Here is a 21,165-nt window from a genome sequence, read left to right on the forward strand (position 1 = left end):
AACACGTGTCTATGCAACATTATTGATAGTGTGGATAAAGATCCACTGGGGGCCGTTGGTGAAAGGAGAAATAAGCAAGTTGTGTCCAAAGGTGGACCTGGGTTTTGAGGGAAACAAACTAGGGACACTGGGGGTGTGTGACACTCCTACTTATTATTTTATTTAAATATGTATAGATCTAGATATATAGATATAAACAAAAGAAATCCCTTGGGATTTCTTGTTGTTCTCCAATTCCTTCTGCCTTTTTCTTTAAACAAAAACAAAAAACACACCCAAAAATGACTGTAAGCAGGCTCCACCAGGGATCAAGGCTGATCCCCGACACTACACTCTAACCTTGGGGAGTGCCGATACACCCCCCCCAGCTCATTTACGCAGTAAAAAATCCCTGCAGTGCTGAACACAGCCACTGCCAGGGAACACAAGCCTTGAAAGAGACTGAGCACCTGGGGGAGCATCCTTTTAAGGACACTCCCTCCTCCCCCAGTGTAACTACGAGAATAGTGCATCTCACGCTATCCTGAGGGGAGGGCAAAGGAACTCCACTTGGGAACAAGCACCGGCGGAACCAACAGCCTTTGCATATTTTGCATACATTACTAAAGAGTTGACAAGATGCAAGGAATCCTTTTCTTACCTCTTTCTCCTGAGATTATGTACCTGTCAGAATTCCTCTTCTACTTGACTGCAGAACTATTATACTTTTTAAGTAAATATCTGGGGCATAGGGAGGAATCTTGACCTTATATCTAACTGCTAGTTCCACGTTCAGTAGATCAGTTGAATCAAAGGATGACTAGTGAGTCAACACTTATGTAAATCCTACTGATTCAATGAATTTACTCTAGCTGGCATTACCAATTGGATTTGGGCCCCTGCATCCTTCAGACAGTTTGGAAGGCTACAGTGCCTAGAAACCTCGGCTACCATGGCCAGTTCTTTGGGATTATTGTCTTGTCTACTCCTGCTTTAGGAACACAGTACTGCAGAGAGCGGGTAGGGAGAAGCTGTTATATGTTCTCCTCCTATACACAATGCAGACAGATGGTTCGGTCAGATTAAAATTTCCTTGAGGGTCTATGATGAGGTGAAGAGTAGGGTACTAGACCATTGCACGCAGAACAATTAAAACTGCTTTATTTGATTGAACAGAGAGGTATATTATGCCTTTGACTTAAAATCCAATGTTTCAATTGAGGATTCTCTGTAGAATGGAATGACATTTTGCTCACACACCAGATATCGTTTGGAGTGCAGTTTTCATTCTGTATCCCTCTCTGTGTAAAACAAGGAACACCATGCTGGTGTTGCTCTCTTCCCTGTCAGGGAGTAAAATTAAGACTTCCAAAATGAGTTCGGTAAGAAGACACTCCACCCTTACTTAGCAAAAAAATCTTGGGGCCACAGTAACTTATAAACTCTCCATCAGCCTCCCTCCCCTCCCAGTGGGATACAGATTGTGGGCCTGCCGAAACAGTGGAATTTGGAACAGCCAGGTTCACACTTAAAAGGTTCTTATCTTCAGTGCAATCTATTTTATCTCTCACTTGAATGATGCTTCCAGTCACATTGGAGATGTTTATTCTTCTGTGAGAAGGATCTGATGGAGAGCAGGTACTGAATAAGAAAAAGTAGTGAAACATATAGCAACATATAATAATGTAGCACACATATAGAATAAGATTCCTCATGCCAAATGTGGTGAATTTTAGCTGACCTTGACTCCCAGAAACACGATAAGGCCTACATGACCTCCAAACACATTGGAAGGGCAGATGTGAAGAGGCCCATTTACAACACCAGATCCTCAGTCCTCAGGAAGAACAACACCAACATAAAGATAAGGAATACACATCTGGGGTGCCAGGATGTCTGGAAATTAGAAAGACAATGAGCGGGGGGGGGCTCCACCTCTTTCAATTCCCGTCACTGGATCACGGCCCAAATACCAATTAGGGCAAGGACCAAAACTTGTTGTTGCACATTAGGCCCAATCATGATTTTTGGGGTTTATGACCCCCTATTTGTAAACTGTATATATGTATCTTACCAATGTATTTTCAGGGCCTTCTCAGTCTTTATGAGAAGAGCCTCAGCTGTCTGTTTTGGCATAGTTTGTTTTCTCAATACAAATGTGTTGTATCACAGCTGGTTCGTCTGTGTCCGATCCTCTGCCAGAGATTAGCTCAAATTTCTGAAAAGCCTCAAAATCAAGGCTAACGGTTCCACACAGGTTATTGGATTTCTGGTTTACTCATGTGTAAGTTATCCAATTTATTCATGAGTGCATTTGACCTAGTTTACTTGTGGAAATGTTTGTCCAATTTACTTGTGAGTAAAAGAGGCAGCAGCAGGGCAAGTTCACAACAGCTGTAGTGTCATGAGGGGAAAATGCTGGGAGAAATGGAAGTGAATGCCCTCTTCCCCCCCCCCCCCCCTTATCTTCAGGGGCTCTGCTGCAGTTACACTGCCTTGTGGGAGTGGAGCCCATGAAGTCAAGATAGCCCTCTTCTCTGCTTTTTCATTTAGCTGTCATTCAGCTGGCTGTAGAGGCCTTCCTTTTATTGTTGTTAATTAAAATAAGTGACAAATCAAAAGAGCAATACAGCAACCTAGCATGGTATTAGAATTGTGCTGTCAGTTAGGTAATTTTTTTAAAAAAGAAAATGAAAATAGAGGAGGGTTTTTTCTTATCCTCCCTTTTAATGCCACAAGCTGCCTATTACGGCATGTCACCTCAGATAATGCCGCCAACAGCGCCATTTGGGTGCTTGCTGTCTGCATAGGCTAAATAAAGAGCTAATTAGGACCATGCTAAATCTTACCAAAAAGAACACATGCCCTAGCCCTGTGCCAGAAAGATGTGTGACAGTTCTTAAAGAGGCATGATGGATCAGTCCATATGCCCATCTGGAAAAGCTCTATGTTTCTTCTTTGGCGATGGAAAGCACAGGAACCATCTTCCTTCACTTTGAAACCCTTTTTTTAACTTCAGAAGATATCAGGATTAGGGAGAAGTAAGGATTTTTGTCAGTTTTTTTCAATGAGTACTATGTCAAAATTTTCAAATTGCTTTATAGTCAAGATAGAGTTAAAAATAACTTGGAAGAAATCAAAACTGAAATAGCCATCTCTTCAGGCCCAGAGATTTGAGTCTTCACAGTGAATTTGAATCCCAGTATCTCCAGACATCTTAGTGCTAAATTATAGTTGCCACATACCGTATTTTTCGCACCATAAGATGCACTTTTCCCCCATAAAACAGGGGGGTGGAAAGTCTGTGCATCTTATGGAGCGAAGAAAACAGATTATATTTCCTGTTTTCTTCTCCCAAAAAATTGGTGCATCTTATGGAAAGGTGCGTCTTATGGAGCGAAAAATACGGTATTTCTTTTCTCCTCACAAGATTCTTTTAATACCCCAATTTATAATATTGTCACTATAATGAAAAACCGAACAACTTGAGGTTTATGAACATGGGAAAACAACATAACTGGACTAAATTGTCCAAATCTAGTCTGACTATGTTTGAAGTGGCTTGTTTCAGTTAGCCATTTGAGCTGTGCACAAAACAGACCCACATTACTACAGATTGTGTTGTGTCCTGCCAAGTCGGAACTGAATTATAGTGACCCTAATAGGGCTTTCAAGATAAGTGAGATACTTAAGGAGTGGCTTTACCAGTTCCACTCCCTCAGTGAGCTTCTGGACCCAAGTTACAAAGGACTTTGAATTGGGCCCAGAAACAGACTGGTAGCCAGTGCAGTTATAGCAGGAACATTATATGCTCCCTATAGCTGGGCTCAGTCAGTAGACTGGCAACTGCATTTTGAGCCAGCTGAAGTTTCTGAACTTTCTCTAAAGGCAACTCCACCTTGAGTACATTACAGTAATCCAAGAAGGATGTAACTAAAGCATGTTTTGCTGTAGCCAAATCAGGCATCTCAAGGAATGGATGCAGCCTCCAAGGTCCTCAACTAGAATCGCCAAATTATAGTGTCAATGAAGGTCCTCCCCATTTACTTTCATCTTCCCATCCTGTAAATAACAAGGCAGATAGGTGAGAAATATTGGTGTTTTGTCTTTTTGGGATGAGGTACAAGCCAGTGAAAGAATAGCTTCTACAAACACCTATTACTTTCAGCACACACAGTTTCTTGCATACAACAGGGAGACTAAGATCAGAAATCCATTTCACTATAGAATAAGCACCAGGAGTAACTATGCACATTACACAGTAGCAGTATATACAAAACACTGGCCAGCTCTAAAAACATGAAGCTCTGTGCTGGTTATAATGTGTATTATGTAATATACTCCAAGAATGAGATTAAAGTTAAGAGGAAGTGGTTGAAATCCTGCTGCTGTATTGTCACACTAAAGTAGGCGCACTGAATCAATGGGGTGCCAAAGAGTAACATCTAGATTAAACAACGGGCAGCATCGTCTTATTAGCAAGCTCCCCTGTCATCCAGAGGCAGTAGTGACTGTGGTTTTAAGTCTTCCTTGGAGAAACATACTGCTGCATGTTTTCCTAAGGGATGCTTGAAAACTTTAGCATTTGCAGCAAATCATCCATCTGCTTTACGGGCTTTTTGAAGAACCATAGACAATCTTATCACAAACATTTTCAAGGAAGTATGGAGAAGACCCACCATTTCTACATCCTTCTCTGTCTATCATGTAAAGCAAGGCTAAGGAAATGTGGCCCTTTTCTACCCCTTTCCATGTACAGCTGTAAACTCTGACCAGCATTTGAATCCTTCCACACTGGTGACACAATACTGACATATTGTTGGACTTGTAACTCCAAGCAGCTCAAGCCAGCCAGTGGTAAGTGATGATGGGAAATGTAGTCTCAGAACCTTCGGAGAGCAACATACTGTTATTTCCTCATGTAAAGTCTTCATCTTCAGTACAACCCAATGTTGTCAAAAGATGAAGCCTTTTCATGAGTCTATACAACCTTCTGAAACAACCCAATGATTTTCTATATGAATGGAGGGAAATAATTCCTTCATTCAACACCTAGTTCATGTAACTATCATGAGGGAAGTTTTTAGTTCAAATGATCCACCAGTGTTCATCGTGGAGAAATCTGTGGCAGGAACAATTCTCTGTAGACCTATCATATTTAAAGATTTTTGATGACTAACTTTGCTAGACTTAGTTAAATTTTGCATCTCTCTTCAACTTTCTTAGATGGTTCATTTAGGCAGAGACTTCCAAATTTTCCTGCATATTTTATTTGCAGGGAGAGAACTTGCACACAGTGTAGTAAAATCAACAACAGAAGTAAAATGAAATGCAAATATCACAGTAGAAACCATGGAAGACTTAGAAGAAAGATGTGCTATTTGAAATGGGTTTGAATATTTATTTTAAAAATATTTACCCCACCTTTCTCCTTAAAAGGACTCAGGGTGGCTTACATTATTAAAAGGACAATATTTAAAAGCTAAAAATTTATTTATTTATTTATTTATTTATTCAATTTATATACATTTTTTTTAAAAAATAAACAATTATATTAAACATGATGAATAAAATCAATAATAAAAGCACATTTAAAAGCAACACAGCACAACAATCCAATTTGAAAAACCCCTTTCAACTGCCAGTCACTAAGGAAATGGCTGACTGAAGAAAAAGATATTTGCCTGTTTGCAGAATGACAGCAAAGATGGGGTGAGCCTGGCTTCCTGTGAAAGAGAAATCCAGAGTCTGGGAGCAGCAACAAAGAAGGCCCTCTCCTGTGTCCCCACCAAGCACACCTGTGAGGGAGGTGGGACCAACAGAAAGGTCTATACAGTGGTGCCTCGGAAGACAATTTTAATTCATCCCATAGAAATCACTGTCTTGTGAAACCCAGTTCCCCATTGGAATGCATTGAAATCCATTAAATGCGTTCCAACTGGGGGAAAAAATCACTGTCTTGCAAAAATTGTCCATAGAAAACACAAACATTGTCTTGCAAATCACAGTTCCCCATACCGTATTGGGGAAAATCAATCCCCTCACCTGCACTGCCTTTGGAAATTCAATGGGTCTCAGATAGCCTTCCCCCTCTTTTTCTCTTCAACAACAAAGAAAGAGGGTAAAAGGAGTCAAAGCAGCCCCCTGGCTCCTGATAATGATGACTCCTTTTGCCCTGATCCTTTACCACAGGAGAGAAAAAGAGAAAGAATGCAATAAAAGATATCATCAGGACTTGCTGCCTTTGCAATAGGTCCTGATGAGGAGAAAGAGAGATGAAAAGGAATCTAGAAAAACCTGGGAAATCAAAAGTGCAATCTCCCATTAACACAAATTATGCAGCTGAATTCCCCACATTTGGGGAAATCACAGGGGTCAACAGCACACCCAAAGTGCAATGGATGAGCCTCTCCCTGGGAAAACCATTTTTACAACACAATATTTCCCCTACAAGGTATGAGTTGGAATGACCCTTGCATCTCCTACCCCCTTCTGTCCCCTGACCCCCCAAGTCATGGTGACCTCCTGGCTGCACCTCTCACTCAGTACAGGGCTGCACAACCCCAGTCCTGCCAGAGGCCAAGAGAGCTCCTCAGTGTTTTGGGGTGTCCTGTGGAACCTCCATCAGGGGCTAGGTGTTCCCCCCACAATCGTCTAGTGCACAGGTATTAGCATAAGGTATTAGCATATGCTAATACTGTGCACTAGAGTATTACCAGCCCCAGTTAACAATCTGAATGTGGCATTTTGGACCCTCTGGAGTTTCTGAATACTTCCCAAAGGCAGCACCACATCAAGCATATTTTAGTAATCCAGCCAATATATAGCTAGGGCGTGTGTCACTGTGGACAAATTATATCTCAAGAAATGGGCACAATTGGAGCACTGGTTTTAACTGTGCAAAGGCACTCCTGGACACTGCTGAACCTTGAATAAGATTTTTTTCCCTCTTTCAATAAACAACACTTAGACAAGAACATAAATAAAATAGAGAGGGCTGTTGGTGCCTTTTAAATGACAAAAATAAGCTGGAGGGAAAAAAATCTCTCTAACAACCTCTTCGCTCAAGCACTTAATATTTAAAGAGAAATTTTGAAATAGTCATGAATAGAGTTATCAGTATTTTTTTTCTCAACTGAAAAATGCTGTATCTATAACCTACATCTTCAACAATAATAGTAAATCAGAAGACTTGGCCAAGATGGTGAGTTTCCATTTGTTAACGTGACCCCTTCTTAGCACCCCAAAGTAGGAATCAATCACATATAATAATACATTTTGGATTATTCATTGGAGGCTATCAGCAAACAGCTCAAGGTGTAATTGAGCATTAGGTTTCTGAGGCACATTCTCTTTCTCCACCTGTTCACTTCACACAATAGAATAGCTTTGCCTAGACCCCTGTTACCTCAGACGTACTTTTCTTTCAAAATTAAAACTAGAAAGACACTTTGTTCTTACATCCCTAAAGGTTAATAGTCCAGTATTACGAATCCTGAGTCAGAAATTAGCCCCACAAATTTCAGCAACACACTACAACGAGATAAGAATTATTATTTTACAGCAGAACTAAAATGTTATGGGTTTTTTTTAACCAATCATCAAGGTGTATATTCCCAGAGCACAGGTGACTCTACCTGCCTACAATGGGAAAGGGTAAAAGTTCACATTGTGGAAATACAGCAGAATTGCCTCTACCCAAGAGAGGATGACTAGAAGGAGTGATGTCCCTGTGCAGATGATAATAAGGGCAACCTCCTCTCTCTCTCTCTCTCTCTCTCTCTCTCTATCTATCTATCTATCTATCTATCTATCTATCTATCTCAGATCACAAAAATAACACGTTCCCACAGGGTTTTTGTTAAATGCAATTGTGGGGGTGATGTGGACCTCTAGATGCTGGACTGTGGTCTCTTCTGGAAATTCAGGGGTTAAAGCTGAGATATAAATCATGCAAGAACAAGGAGCCACAAAATTACTCTCCTCACCTCTTGAGAGGACAAGGTATTTTCTGGTAGTCACAACAAGAAGATGAGAATGGAATTTGGTGAGAATGATTTTGGCCCAAATTAAGCACAATTATTCAAGTAACCCAAACTATTTAAGATGATGGTATCTTCTGCTTTGTAGCATGGACTTTTATGGATCGGAAGCACAGGATAGTTCATGCAGTTTTAAGGATCAGCCAGTTGTTATACTCTCGCTCTGTGTGAATGTGTATTTTGCTTTTCAAAGGTTACCTGCTACCATTTTGTGCAGAAAGAGACTGCATAAACTATGGGGAATTTGATGAGAGAAAAAATCGTGCTTTGGCCTGGAAGGGAGATACCTCAAAGTGAATGAAAATTTCTTTTCAAGGTATCCTGTTGAGTTGAGAAACCCAACAGAGATGCAAATGAAGAATGTAAAGCTGTGTAGAAGGCCTCTAAAGGTACTGTAGGTCCTCCTCTTCACAAAGTTTACTCCACACAGACAAGGCAACAAAAGTGGTAATGGAAGAAGCAGGCAGCATGTTTAGCAAATTACAATCATAATGCCTGAATATTTCAGTATATACCAGTAGAATCCATGGTTACACATATATACACATAAATACAATGGTCCATTATGTTACGCACAAACTTGCTCTAGAGAATCATTTAATGGGAACATGTTTCATATACTTGCGACATATAATTTCAGAACAATTCATTTCTCCTATCTAAAATAACAGTTATATTCATTTGTGCTGAAAAGCAATATTTTACTGACTAATGGAGCTGCAAGCCTAGTGTTATTTTGATGATACAATTTCATATTTCAGAACAAAAAAGATAAATACAACATTTTTAACAGTATAAAATGGCCATAATCAAACAGCAGGCAAGTTTCTGCTGTTCAAAGGAAAGCTATATTGATCTCAAGTTGGGAGTACTCTCCATCTAAATAAGCAGGGAAGCCTGTTGATTAATGCTTTATATTTCTTTGTTATAAAATACTGAAGTGTACTTCTCAGAAATGTAGCTACTAGAGTTCATCAGTCATGAAAAGAACAGTTTTTCAGACATAATTGTGATAGTTCAACAAGAGCGCATGTGTTTGTTGTGTCTTTGTTTTTAAATGTTCACATATAACAATCTTTCTAACCCTGCAAAAAAACCAGTGGGTTTTTGATGTTTAAGAGGCCAGGGCCTGCAGAACTAGATTGGAAGGCACAAAAATGACACATACAAGAATAAACAATAAATATGTCTCTATTGCGTTGTCCATACCACATACCAAGCAGCCAATTTTCTGAAGAAAATGAGAAGTGAAAGTTGCATTACAATTTAACTTGTTTCTGCTCTCTTTCTGAATAAACCGATATGGTTTGAGGTTTTCTATTTACCTACAATTTTCAGCGCAAACATGGATGAGGTAAACTGCTGTCAAGATACTGGGAAACTAGGGGTCACGGTTTCTGTCACTCTTCTAGAAAATAAGGCCTTGATGTTTGTGCCTAGGACAAGCTGAGTGGGAGAAGGAAGGGAGAGTACCCACTGTTAATTGGTAGGCTCTTGGCATGCTGTCTGTAGTTTGAGTGACTGGGAGGGAATTTTCTGGGTTGGGGTGATTATCTGTCCAACACTAACCAATTGTTCTTTCCAGATTTTTGAAATTCAAAGAGAGCTCCGTCTCCCTTAGCTTTAACTTCTTCATACATGGGCCAAAACAACAAACAAACCAATTCTCAATCATGTATATGCTAGGAATGCATAACTGCAGCTCACATCAAATGTAATATAACATTTTTTCCAATACATTAGCTAGTATAATCTCAAATCAAGGTGCTTATAAAGTCCAGAAGGATAAATACTGAAAGCATATCCCAATAACTCTGAAATAAGCTGAGAGTTCTATGCAGAGCAGGTTAGTGGCCTATGCATATAAAGAGGAATCCTCAAGCACATTGCAAGTACAGTGGACCCTTGACTTACAGACGGCTTGACTTACAGACTTTTTGAGTTACAGACTTCTCTGGCCGCAAAATTTAGGTTTGACTTGCAGACTGAGATTTGACTTACAGACCAGAAAAAAACCAAAATGGAACAAAAACGGCCTGTTATGGGATTAATCGGTTTTCAATGCACTGTAGGTCAATGGAGACTTGACTTACAGACTTTTTGACTTGAGAACCACCTTCCAATACGGATTAAGTTCTCAAGTCAAGACCCCACTGTATATTTCTTCAGATAAATTGGTGCCCAGATAAACGACACTAATTCAGGGCTAGTGTGGTAGAGAGGTCAGAATATTGGATTAGAAATCCCCAGATTTTGCTGCGTGCCTCTTAGTTACAGTGACTCCATGAATGAGAGACCTGCAAAATGTCCTGTTTCAACAGCCCTTCTCAGCTCCTGGAAACTCAAGCCTGTGGCTTCCTCTAGGGCAGTGGTCCCCAACCTTGGGCCTCCAGATGTTCTTGGACTTCAACTGCCAGAAATCCTGGTCAGTAGAGGTGGTGGTGAGGGCTTCTGGAAGATGTATTCCAAGAACATCTGGAGGCCCAAGGTTGGGGACCATTGCTTTAGGGAGTCAATCCATCTCATGGTTGTTGTGGGTTTTTCGGGCTCTTTGGCCGTGTTCTGAAGGTTGTTCTTCCTAACGTTTCACTCTGTGCTGTCCTCTGAAGATGCCGGCCACAGAGACTGGCAAAACATTAGGAAGAGCAACCTTCAGAACACGGCCAAAGAGCCCAAAAAACCCACAACAACCATTAGATCCCAGCCGTGAAAGCCTTCGCGAATATAAATCCATCTCATATTTGATCTTCCTCTTTTCCTTCTCCCTTCAACCTTTTCCAGCATTATTGTCTTTTCCAGAGAATCTTGCCTTCTCATGCCCAAAGTAAGACAACCTCATTTTCATCATTTTTGTTGACAGGGATAGTTCAGGCTTGGTTTGCTCTGAGACCCACTTGTTTCTTTCTTTATTTCAATTTTATTTATTTTATTTTATTTATACCCCGCCCATCTAGATCAAAGGTCTACTCTTTTTTCTGGCAATCCAGGATATCCACAAATCTGTTCTCCAACACCATATTTCAAATAATTTTTTTTCCTTGTCAGAAATCTGCAGCTTTCACACCCATACATGGTGATTGGGAATACAAGAATGAAGATGCTCTTTGTCCTAGTCTCCAGTGTCACATCCTTACACTTGATTATCTCTTGTAATTCCATCATTGCTGCTCTTCGTAGTTTCTATCTTCTTCTGATTTCTTGGCTGCAGTCTTCATTTGAATTGATGATTGAATCAAGCTATACAATATTTTCATTATTTCAGTTTCTTCATTGTTAACATTAAAGCTGTGTAGTTCTTCTGTCATCATGACTTTGGCCTGCATAATATTATTTATTTATTTATTTATTTATTTATTTATTTATTTATTTATTTATTTATTTATTTATTTATTTATTTATTTATTTAAAATATTTTATCCTGCATTTCTCCTTAAAAAGGACTCAACTGCAGTCCTGCTTTGGCACTTCCTTCTTTCTCTTTCACTAAAATCCATTTCAAGTCATTGCTGCTTTCTGCCATTAACATGTTGTCATCTGCCTACTCTAAATTAGTGATGGTTCTTCCACCAATTTTCACTCCTCCTTCATCTGAATCTAGTCTGGCATTCCATATGATACGTTCCATGTAAAGACTGAACAGATAAGTGAATAAAATGCACCCTCGTCTGACACCTTGGCTATAGGAAACCATTCTGTCTTTTATATTCTGTCTTAACAGTAGTTTCCTGTCCACAATACATGTTACACATCAGGACAATAAAATGGTGAGGAACATCCATTTCTTTTAGAACAACTCATACTTTTTAAATGATCTACACAGTCAAATGCTTTGCTGTAGTCTATAAAGCATAGACTGATCTTCTGATATTCTTTGTGGTGCTCCAGTAGCTAGTGGATATTTGTAATATAATCTTGCGAGCATATTTTTAGAATCCAGCATGAGCATCAGACATTTCTAACTCCATATAAAGTAAAATCCTTTGTTGCAACACCTTGAGTATCACTTTCCTTGCATGGGAAATTAAAGCAAATCAGAAGACCTGTGTTCAACTCTTCACTTAGGCATAAGACTCACTGAGTCAGTCACAGTATTGTAGCTTGACTTGCTTCACAGGGATGTTGTGAGAGTTAAGACTGAGGAAGAGAGCCATGCAACTAACTAACTGGTTACCATTCTGCGGATGAAATCTTGTTGCTTGGCACAGTAGGTCCTACAGTGGGGAGTTGATAAGATAACTCCTCTATAAGTTAATTTATTCATATGGGCCTACTCTAGTTGCATCTTACTTTAGCATAGTAAGTCGCAAACAGAGTAAGCCCATTTGAATCAGTTGAATTTATGGAAGATTTGATTCACCAACTCCCTAATGATTCAATAGGCCTACTCTAGTACAACTTATTATATAAAGAAGCAGAATTTCAGCTTGTATGCACAGACCTTTATAAAGAAGATGCACAAAAAAGGTCTTTGCTAAGGAAGAAAAAAATGAACCTCTTGGAATAAAGAACCAACAGTAAAAATACATTATTTACATGCAGGGAAATTGAAATTAACATTGTAACATCACTACATAAAATTCAAGTACCTCTTAAGTGTTTTGTGAAATTACAAAGCAATTTCCTGATATGTAAAAGGAGAAAGAGAAATCAGTTCAAGGCACAGAAAAACTAAAGCTTATAACATCTGAAGACAACAGCAAAAAATCAAGATGATCCATTAATAAGAACTGAACACCATTTCTGTCATTTTACCTTTAGCATTAACTACATAAGAGATACAAAATATCCTATTATGAACACACACAGTTGATACTATTAATGAGTACATAGTACCAAAATCGTAGTGGGTAGATACTTCCACAGGACCGTAATCTATTGTGCATAGTAAGAAAAAGGAACCTACCGGTTTTAGGATCAACAGAGAAATATGGCTGTCCCTGAAGGATACTATACACCACCCGGGCACTGTTTCCATAGGTGGGGTCATCTGCATCTGTAGCTGTCACCTGAAGAACTGAGGTACCTGTAATAGCCAGTAAATTATCACTTAGTTGACATACACTGACATTTTGCAAAATCTGCAGACCCAATCATTTTTCTTAAGACTAAATACAATTCAGCATATAGTATTATACCATATAATAAGTGATGTTCAGAATCAACTCTTTCATTAGTTCAGTGGCTCAGTAGTACGGACATCTGACTGCCTCCAGAAATGAGGCATAATTTTTTTCCTTGCCCACAGCTTGGAACTAATATGTTGGAATTAATAGCTGGCTTCCTATAGTAGATTTATGCTGGTGTAATGGCATAAACTGAAGCCCTGAATTACCATTAATTAATGAGTTGCTACTTGCATTTTTAGTTACATGCCAGCATTGCAACCTGGAGCATGAGTATGAATGCAAGTGGCAACTAATTAAATACTAGCAATTTGCCACTAGAAATTATCCCATTAAATTTATGCCTCTGTAGGCCTGCCTACCCCTGGATTCTGGCGAGTGATGTTATCTTGAATGTGCAATGTATAACAATGGTATAATGATGTTTCTTTTGCAAAAGCATTTAATGACTAATGAAAGATTTATTGTTACTATTTAGTGTACAGTGGACCCTCGACGTACACACGGCTCTACGTGCATACTTTTCGAGGTCCGGACTTCTCTGGCTGGAAGAATCAACCTACGGACCGGAAGGGGGAGGCAGGGAAAGCGTCAAATTCAAATTTGGTGGTTTCCCCGCCTCCCCCTTCCAGTCCGTAGGCTGCCAATCATGCCTCCAGATGCCTTCCAGGGCTTCTCTGCCACCATGGGAGGCATCTCGGAGGTCCCCCGCCACCACCGATCGTGCTTCGGAGGCACGATTGGCATCGGGGGGACCTCTGAGATGCCTCCCATGGTGGCAGAGAAGCCTTGGAAGACATGTGGAGGTCCTCCACCGCCGCTGCTTGGACTCTTGGACTTCCCCAACTGCTGCTGCTGGGAGGTGCAGCACACTCAGACAGCAGCGGCTGCGGGGGAAGTCCAGCTTCAGAGGCACTATCAGCAGTGGCGGGGGACCTCTGAGAGGCCTCAGATGGCGGCGGGGAAGGCCTTTGGAGGTTTCCCCCGCTTTCGCAGGCTTTCCCAGGGTGGACCGGGCCTACCACTGGAGGGCTTCCCCCGGCAGACCCGGTCTACTTACTACCCGGGAAAGCCTGGAGAGTAGACTGGGCCTACTGGGGGAAGCCCTCCCCTGTTAGGCCCAGTCTACCATGCTTTCCCAAGGAGTAGACCGGGCCTACCAGGGGAAGCCCTCCCGTGGTAGGCCCGGTCTACCCTGGGAAAGCCTGTGTTGGCAGGGGACCTCTGAGAGTCTTCCAGCAGCAGCGATGGCGGCAGTGAGGGACCTCTAAGAGGCCTCCGGCAGTGGCCAAGAAGCCCTCGGAGGCCTCGGGCAGCGGCAATGGTGGTGGTGGGAGACCCCTGGAAGGCTTCATAAAGGTAAGTTTTATTTATTTTTATTTTTTTGTGTGTGGGCCAGTTACGGATTAAATGGTTTTCAATGCATTTCTATGGGAAATGCATTTTCGACCTACAGACTTTTTGAGCTATGGAAACTGTTCCAATATGGATTAATTCCGTAGGTCAAGGGTCCACTGTACTAAATAACTTGCAACTAATGATTATGGGGGGGTCTTCCTTTATTTGCACTCAATAATCATCATTCTGTTTATAAAGTTACATTGCTCTTCACAGTTTCTGCTGATTATTGCTGCTAATTAATGAGCTCTCCATGATTTTTCTCGTTGTGTACCGGCCATGTGACTGGGAATACCACTAGCACTATGTTAATTAGCAGCAATTCATGGCCACAACTTGTGCAATTTTGCTTATGCATGAGTAGATCACCAAATTTATGGCCACCATAATAATGCACATTAAAAAAACCAAAATGTTCAAAACCACTATATACATGCAAAGTACTATCATAAAAAAAATATTCAAGCCTGCTACCACCCACAATTATCAGTTCACAAGGAATGACTGTGTTACAAAATTAATAATGAGTGTACATAATTGTCTCTCAGGACATGTAATGAACATATATTTCAACCCTGTGCACACAAATTAATTTGAAATCTAAGAGATTAAAACTGTTTAAACAAACATGGGACCTCAATTTGTGATTAACAAATGTATACCATACTCCAACGCTCGTGTTCTTCTTTTACTGACTTATTTTTATTTTGCTTATTTCATACATTTGTATACTGCCTGATTAAGTGGCGTGCACTACTATGGGTGGTTAACACTAATTGTAGCCCACCCCATCACCCACAATCTCAAACACTCCGGAAAATAAACAGAGTGAAAGTTTTTTTAAAATGAAAAGCTATGAAATACCCCCAAACACTAACGATGTCAGTAGGGACAGAGAAAAACCAAATCCCACCATAATCTCAGGGAAGGATGTGTCTGAATGCTTCCTTATACAGTAAAGCTCTCTCTTTAGCATCCTTTTAAATCTTCAAAATGCAGAGCTGGAAGGGACCTTATGGATCATCGAGTCCAGCCCTTGTTAAGGAGGCCCCGTGGGGAATCAACTCCCAATCTCTGACTCTGCAGCCAGGTGCCCCAACCACTGAGCTATCCAGCAATTCAATGTAGTCAAGGAAAGAGCCTGACAACTCCCCAATGGGAGCCCATTCCACAAAGATGGAGCTTGAAATAAAGAGAACTATTTTCACCCCCTGATTAGAAATGGTTTGGCTCAGATTAAGTCAGGGTAAAGTTGAGGTCATTTTGTGGGTCATTATCTTAGGAACCAAGAGATAGTTTGGAAACCTTCCTCTAAGCAAACAGACAAGCCCAAGATCCTGAAAGGGAAACGGCATCTTGGATGTTCCCTTGACTCTCAAGATATTTATGTACTCTTTCCTTCTGTGGCAATGGAGAGTGGGAAGGGGATAATTACAGGCTTTGTATAGGCAGAGTGAGAGTATTCAAAGCCCTGTACTATAGTCGGACACAAGGGAATATTCAGACCAAATTAAGAAAAATCTGCAAACCACTTCAGTCCAGGTAATGCTTAGTGCAAATAACACAAATAAAGCTGCTTTACTGTGTGAACTTTTGATGACTCAACACATCTGAGGAGTGGTCTGTATCCTTTAGAAGAATCCATCAGCCTTTCTATGCATGCTGTATGAATGTATTGCTTCTTAAAGGGAAGGACATGAGTCATGTGCAGAGACATTTTGAACAAATTATGCCCTGATAAGGCTTTCATTCTTTCTCTCTCACCTGTAAGAAAGAAACATCACAGAACCTGTAAATTACTGACCAAGGTGCCTTGTTGGATTGAGGCAGCCCAAATCAACAAGGGCAAATAATTTCATGGGTATTCTTCATATTTCTTGCTCTAAATAGGCTCTATTTTGATTTACCTGAGCACTGGAAAATCAGGGGTTAAAGTTGTACATTTAATACTTACTGCAACCTGGCCCTAAGCTTTCTGTCTTCCATCCTTCCTCCCTGAGTGGATAATCAGGACTGACCTTTAGTCCACCTCTGCCAATATCTTGATGCAGATTAAGCCTCTATGTCAGTTTCAAGACAAAGATCTAGAAATCTTAGTCCAAGTCCAAAGTAAAGGGGCCAGCGGAATTAGCTGGAAAGAGTCTGTTAAATCCATAGCATCAATCTACCCAAAGTATTGAAGGCCACTGATTTTATGTTCACTCTTCCTGAAGCATGTAAGATAAGTGCCCTGCCTCTGCTAGCAGTAAAGGCACTCTCAATGCTAGTTTTCCTGATTGTAGTACAGTGGTGCCTCGTTTAACGAGCGCACCGTAGAATGACGAATCCGCATAGCGAGGATGTTCTAGCGATCGCAAATACGATCGCATACCGATGGCCCCTATGGCCGAAAATCGCTTTGCAAAGATCGGTAAGCGTTTTGCTTACCGATCTTCGCAAAACGAAGCCGCAGATCAGCTGTTCGGCGGCTCCAAAATGGCTGCCGGAAGCCCCAAAATGGCTGCGCGCAGCGTTTTCGTGCCCTCCCCTCGCTTACCGAGGACGCGAAAATGGCTGCCGGCTATAGGAAAACTTTGCTGAACGGTGAGTTTTGGAGCCTATTGGAATCAATGGCTTTCCCCGTCCCATTCAGCGATGTTTTCACAAAGCGAGGGTTAATCCGGAACGGATTAACCTCGCTATGCGAGGCACCACTGTACTACTGTTTTTTGAATGCATTTTTAAACAAATCAGATTGTTTTTAAATTCATCTGGAATGATTTTGAATATCAAACAATTTGATTACTGATGGTCGCTTGTGGACTAAGCAGCGAAGGGTTCAATACCCCCTATTTTGTGTTGGAGCACACCCACACCCACACACATACACACACTGATCTTGAGCCACTTATGCTTTTTGCCTCATTCCACAGCCATGGTACAGACCTCCATGCCAAGCTACTAGAGTCTCCCATTCTACATTCAGGAGAAGGTATCAGTTAATTATTAACTATGTTTGTTATTTTACTATAGGTTTACAGTTGGTAAAAAGATTGGGGCATTTGGAGAAGTGATCAAGACTGATGTTTCCTGTGAATCTTATGTGGACATAGGTTATATAGAGAGAAGAAGACTAGACATAGGATTTTTCTTGTTCCAGGACTCCCAGCCCCAGAAGTCACCTTGAATCTCCCAGATAGACCTTTGGGACTGGGAAAAGAGAAATAAGGGAGTAAAATACTGTAAAGGGCTATTGACTGCTTCACTACATGTGCTTTGGCTAGGAAGCAGAAGGGAACACCCCCTGTGGTCCCACTGCTTGAGGGGAGTCACTTCACTGCTCCATGGGTGGATAGTTTGTTGAGAAGCTCTGCCTATAGAAGCTGCAAGAGTCACACTCTTACAAAAAACTAAGGATGAGGAGGTGCTTGAGAGTTTGTAATGTAAGAGGAAATTTGCAGCTGGCAATTTTCTTGAAAGTGCAGTCCTAAGAACAGGGTATTCCATTGACAGCAAAATCCTGCCTCTAATTCTTAACATGTTTATCAGAAAGCACAAATTACGCTCTTTCAGAGAACCAGTCTGGAAAACACTTTGTCTCGTCTCCCTTGCTCCTCTATACTCACCAGGATCACTCCCAGAATGTCCAAAATCTAGATCCAATTTCTAATCCCAAATAGAGTAGACTGATTAAATCAACTGGTGAATGGTAGATCAAGAATATGTATATATGATTCAATAGGTCTACTCTAATTGGGAAGAATAACTGGATTAAGACTAGAATGCCGAAGTGGAAGCTCTGCAGAATGAGAGGCACTGTGCCTATCATGAGACTTGCCATCTCTGAGCAAGACACATCCAAATTCCTAATGTGATTTGTATCAGGACACTGGTGACAGGGTAAGAAGGGACTACAGAACCAAGTACAGTGGTGCTCCGCTTGACGACAATAATGCGTTCCAGCAAAATCACTGTACAGTGAAATCGTCATCAAGCGAAAGTAAAAAACCCATTAGAGCGCATTAAAAACCAGTTAATGCGTTCTAATGGGGGAAATACCTCATCATCCAGTGAAGATCCTCCATAGTGCAGCCATTTTCTGGTGCCTGCAAAGCGAACAATCAGTCCTAAACACAGTGGGGAGCCATTTTGCACAGCGGGTGGCCATTTTGTGACCTGCTGATCAGCTGTTTCAAAACCATCTTTAAGCGAAAAATCAGTTCCCGAAGCAGGGAACCGATCGTCGTAAAGCAGAAAACCCCATAGGAATCATCATTTTGCAATCTCAGTAGCGATCGCAAAAAACTCATCGTAAAGTGGATTCGTCATCAAGGGGGTAACCGTCAAGTGGGGCACCACTGTATAATGTGGTTGAGCTGGTGCTCAGCCATGGCTTAAGCAATGTTTTGTATTGTGACACTCCCAGTGTCTCTGCCTCTTTGTTGGAGAGGTCATCTGCCATCTCCTGAACCTCACAGTTTTCATGCAGGGTGATCTATTGATGCAGAATGTTGAGGCACAAAACAGTAGGATCCTAAACTATCTGGGAAGAGGAGTGTCCTTTGAAATTTCTCAGAAGGGTTCAAAAGCATCTCTAATTTTCGATAGCCTTGTGCTACATCTTTAAAAGAAGCACTTTCCCCTCCTTGTGCACAGCAGCTTAAATTATTCAGTGTACAATTAACATTCCAAATTATCCCCCTATGTGCTTTTAGAAGCTGTAGACTGTATATTCGGTACTCCACACTTAATTTCTGAAATAGAGAGGTCAAGGGCTGAAGGCGGTATTGAAAATGCATTCTGTGAAAGGGAAGCCTTGACCCCTAAAACCAGATGAGTATTGAATAAATGGGATTGACCAGAACATATATTATATACAGGTTTAGAACCTCATTCTTATTGCTACCAAAAACTGGTCAACAAGCACAAATTTCTGGGAAGGAAGGTGGACAAAAAGTAGTTAATGATGCCAGAATGAATGATCCAACTTTCTTCACAGTCGGAAGGCCAGCTGCCAGTCACATTGATTACAAATGAAGCACCACAAATGGCTAGAGCAAGCAGGAGATCTCTCTGGAAGGTGACTGGGAAAACTCCTTTGGCACAGAGGGACATATCCTACAAGCTATTTTCCTTTCAAATAAGAAAGAGGGCTGATTGAAGGTCATGAGGATGAAGAACAATAAAAGCATTTTAGAACAAAGATTGACTGGCCTCTCTAGCAATTATTATTTTGCATTGACCACACAGCTCCCCTTTATTTCAACGGAATTACACGGATACCAAGAAATAGCCTGCCCCAGGTACCAACAAAAAGAAACATGGACTCTCAACATCAGTGACTCAGGACTGCAACCACTAGGTAATATTATTTTGACTTTAATCTAACCCCAATTGGCTAAACCTAGTGAGTTTACTAAATTATCACCACAATACCTTCAGGTTTTCAGTGTCACCTTCTCCCAGAAGCAGAAACATGTCAGTTTCAAAGAAAGGCCAAATAGGGAGGTTTCTGTGTGTGTCTAGCCTGTGCTTCTTTGAACACCTGTGGCATGATATTCAATCCACAACTGTCTCAGCTGTAAACTTAAAACAGCAGACATTCTTCTTCATGCAGTATCCATCTCACCAAGAACTTTTGGACTTTACAACTAAAAGTAACTTTCCTGACAAAATCTATCTTGCCATGAACTTTTGGACTTTAGGTTCTTCACAGTGGTACTAGCCTGATGAAATGGTGTTTTATCTATGAAAGCTTGTATATTGTATGATTATTTTTAATGATCTATAAAGGTATCACCTATTTTTGTATTTGTATTTTATTTTTTATTGACCACATGGCTTCCCTTTATTTCAATAGTTACTTCCAGAATCTCTAGTGCTTACTCACCTGAAGCCCTAAAGAGCATCTATATAACTAAATTATAAGGCAAAACCTCTGCTTTTTTTTAATACACTGGCCTGAACCCTATTATTTACACCTGCTAACTAAAGTCAAATGGCATACATAGCTGTGGTGAACTGCTGCTAGTTAGTTAAGAAGGTAAAGTTGTAGATGTATGATGAGAAATGCAAGACCAACTTCTCAACTAGTGACAATTCTCTACAGCAGGCTTGTCCAACCTGCGGCCCGAGGGCCGCATGCGGCCCAGGTCGGCTCATAATGCAGCCCAGAGTAATTTTTTATTTTAAAAGAAATTCCAAAGTTTCAAGTTACACTGCCGGCACTTGCGGCTGGAATGCAGCTGGGGCACGTCACAACGATAGCGGGGGGAGAGGGAAGGAAGGAGCGGGAGGGGAGAGGAGGGGAGAGGGGGCCTGTGTGACTGCATTGCGCCATCCCCGTCAATAGGTCGACCCCCTCCCAGCCCCATAATGCCGTCGGAGTCGAAGCTGGCAGCCTCTGCTGTCTGAGATTGCAGCTGCTGGTAAACGCGCTTGGAGCGGGGCTGTGGAGGATGGCTAGGGCTGCCTCCCATGCGGCCCAAACCAAATTTATGTGCAGCCCAAACCAAATTTTCATCTTCTAATGTGGCCCAGGGAAGGTGAAAGGTTGGACACCCCTGCTCTACATATGTAGAGGGCTCTTTAGGGCTTCTATATATGATGTCTGACTCACACCAGTGCATGTAATAGGATTCTAG

General features: G+C 41.2%; 1 protein-coding gene and 1 non-coding gene across 14 annotated transcripts in view; both read right to left on the minus strand.

Moving 5' to 3' along the window:
• The window catches only part of CDH18 (cadherin 18), a 787,224-nt gene that overhangs the window by 120,914 nt on the left and 645,145 nt on the right, over positions 1-21,165 (minus strand). For all 13 annotated transcript variants that reach the window (XM_072998510.2, XM_078391717.1, XM_078391712.1 and 10 more), the window contains one exon: positions 12,925-13,044. In XM_072998510.2, coding sequence (XP_072854611.2) covers positions 12,925-13,044 — 120 coding nt within the window. The remainder of the gene's footprint in view (positions 1-12,924; positions 13,045-21,165) is intronic.
• On the minus strand, positions 6,277-6,441 carry LOC140707178 (U1 spliceosomal RNA). Its single transcript, XR_012087116.2, has one exon. It is a non-coding gene; the product is annotated as a U1 spliceosomal RNA (small nuclear RNA).

This window comes from Pogona vitticeps, chromosome 4, assembly GCF_051106095.1.
Source record: "Pogona vitticeps strain Pit_001003342236 chromosome 4, PviZW2.1, whole genome shotgun sequence".
NCBI classification, from domain to species: Eukaryota; Metazoa; Chordata; class Lepidosauria; order Squamata; family Agamidae; genus Pogona; species Pogona vitticeps.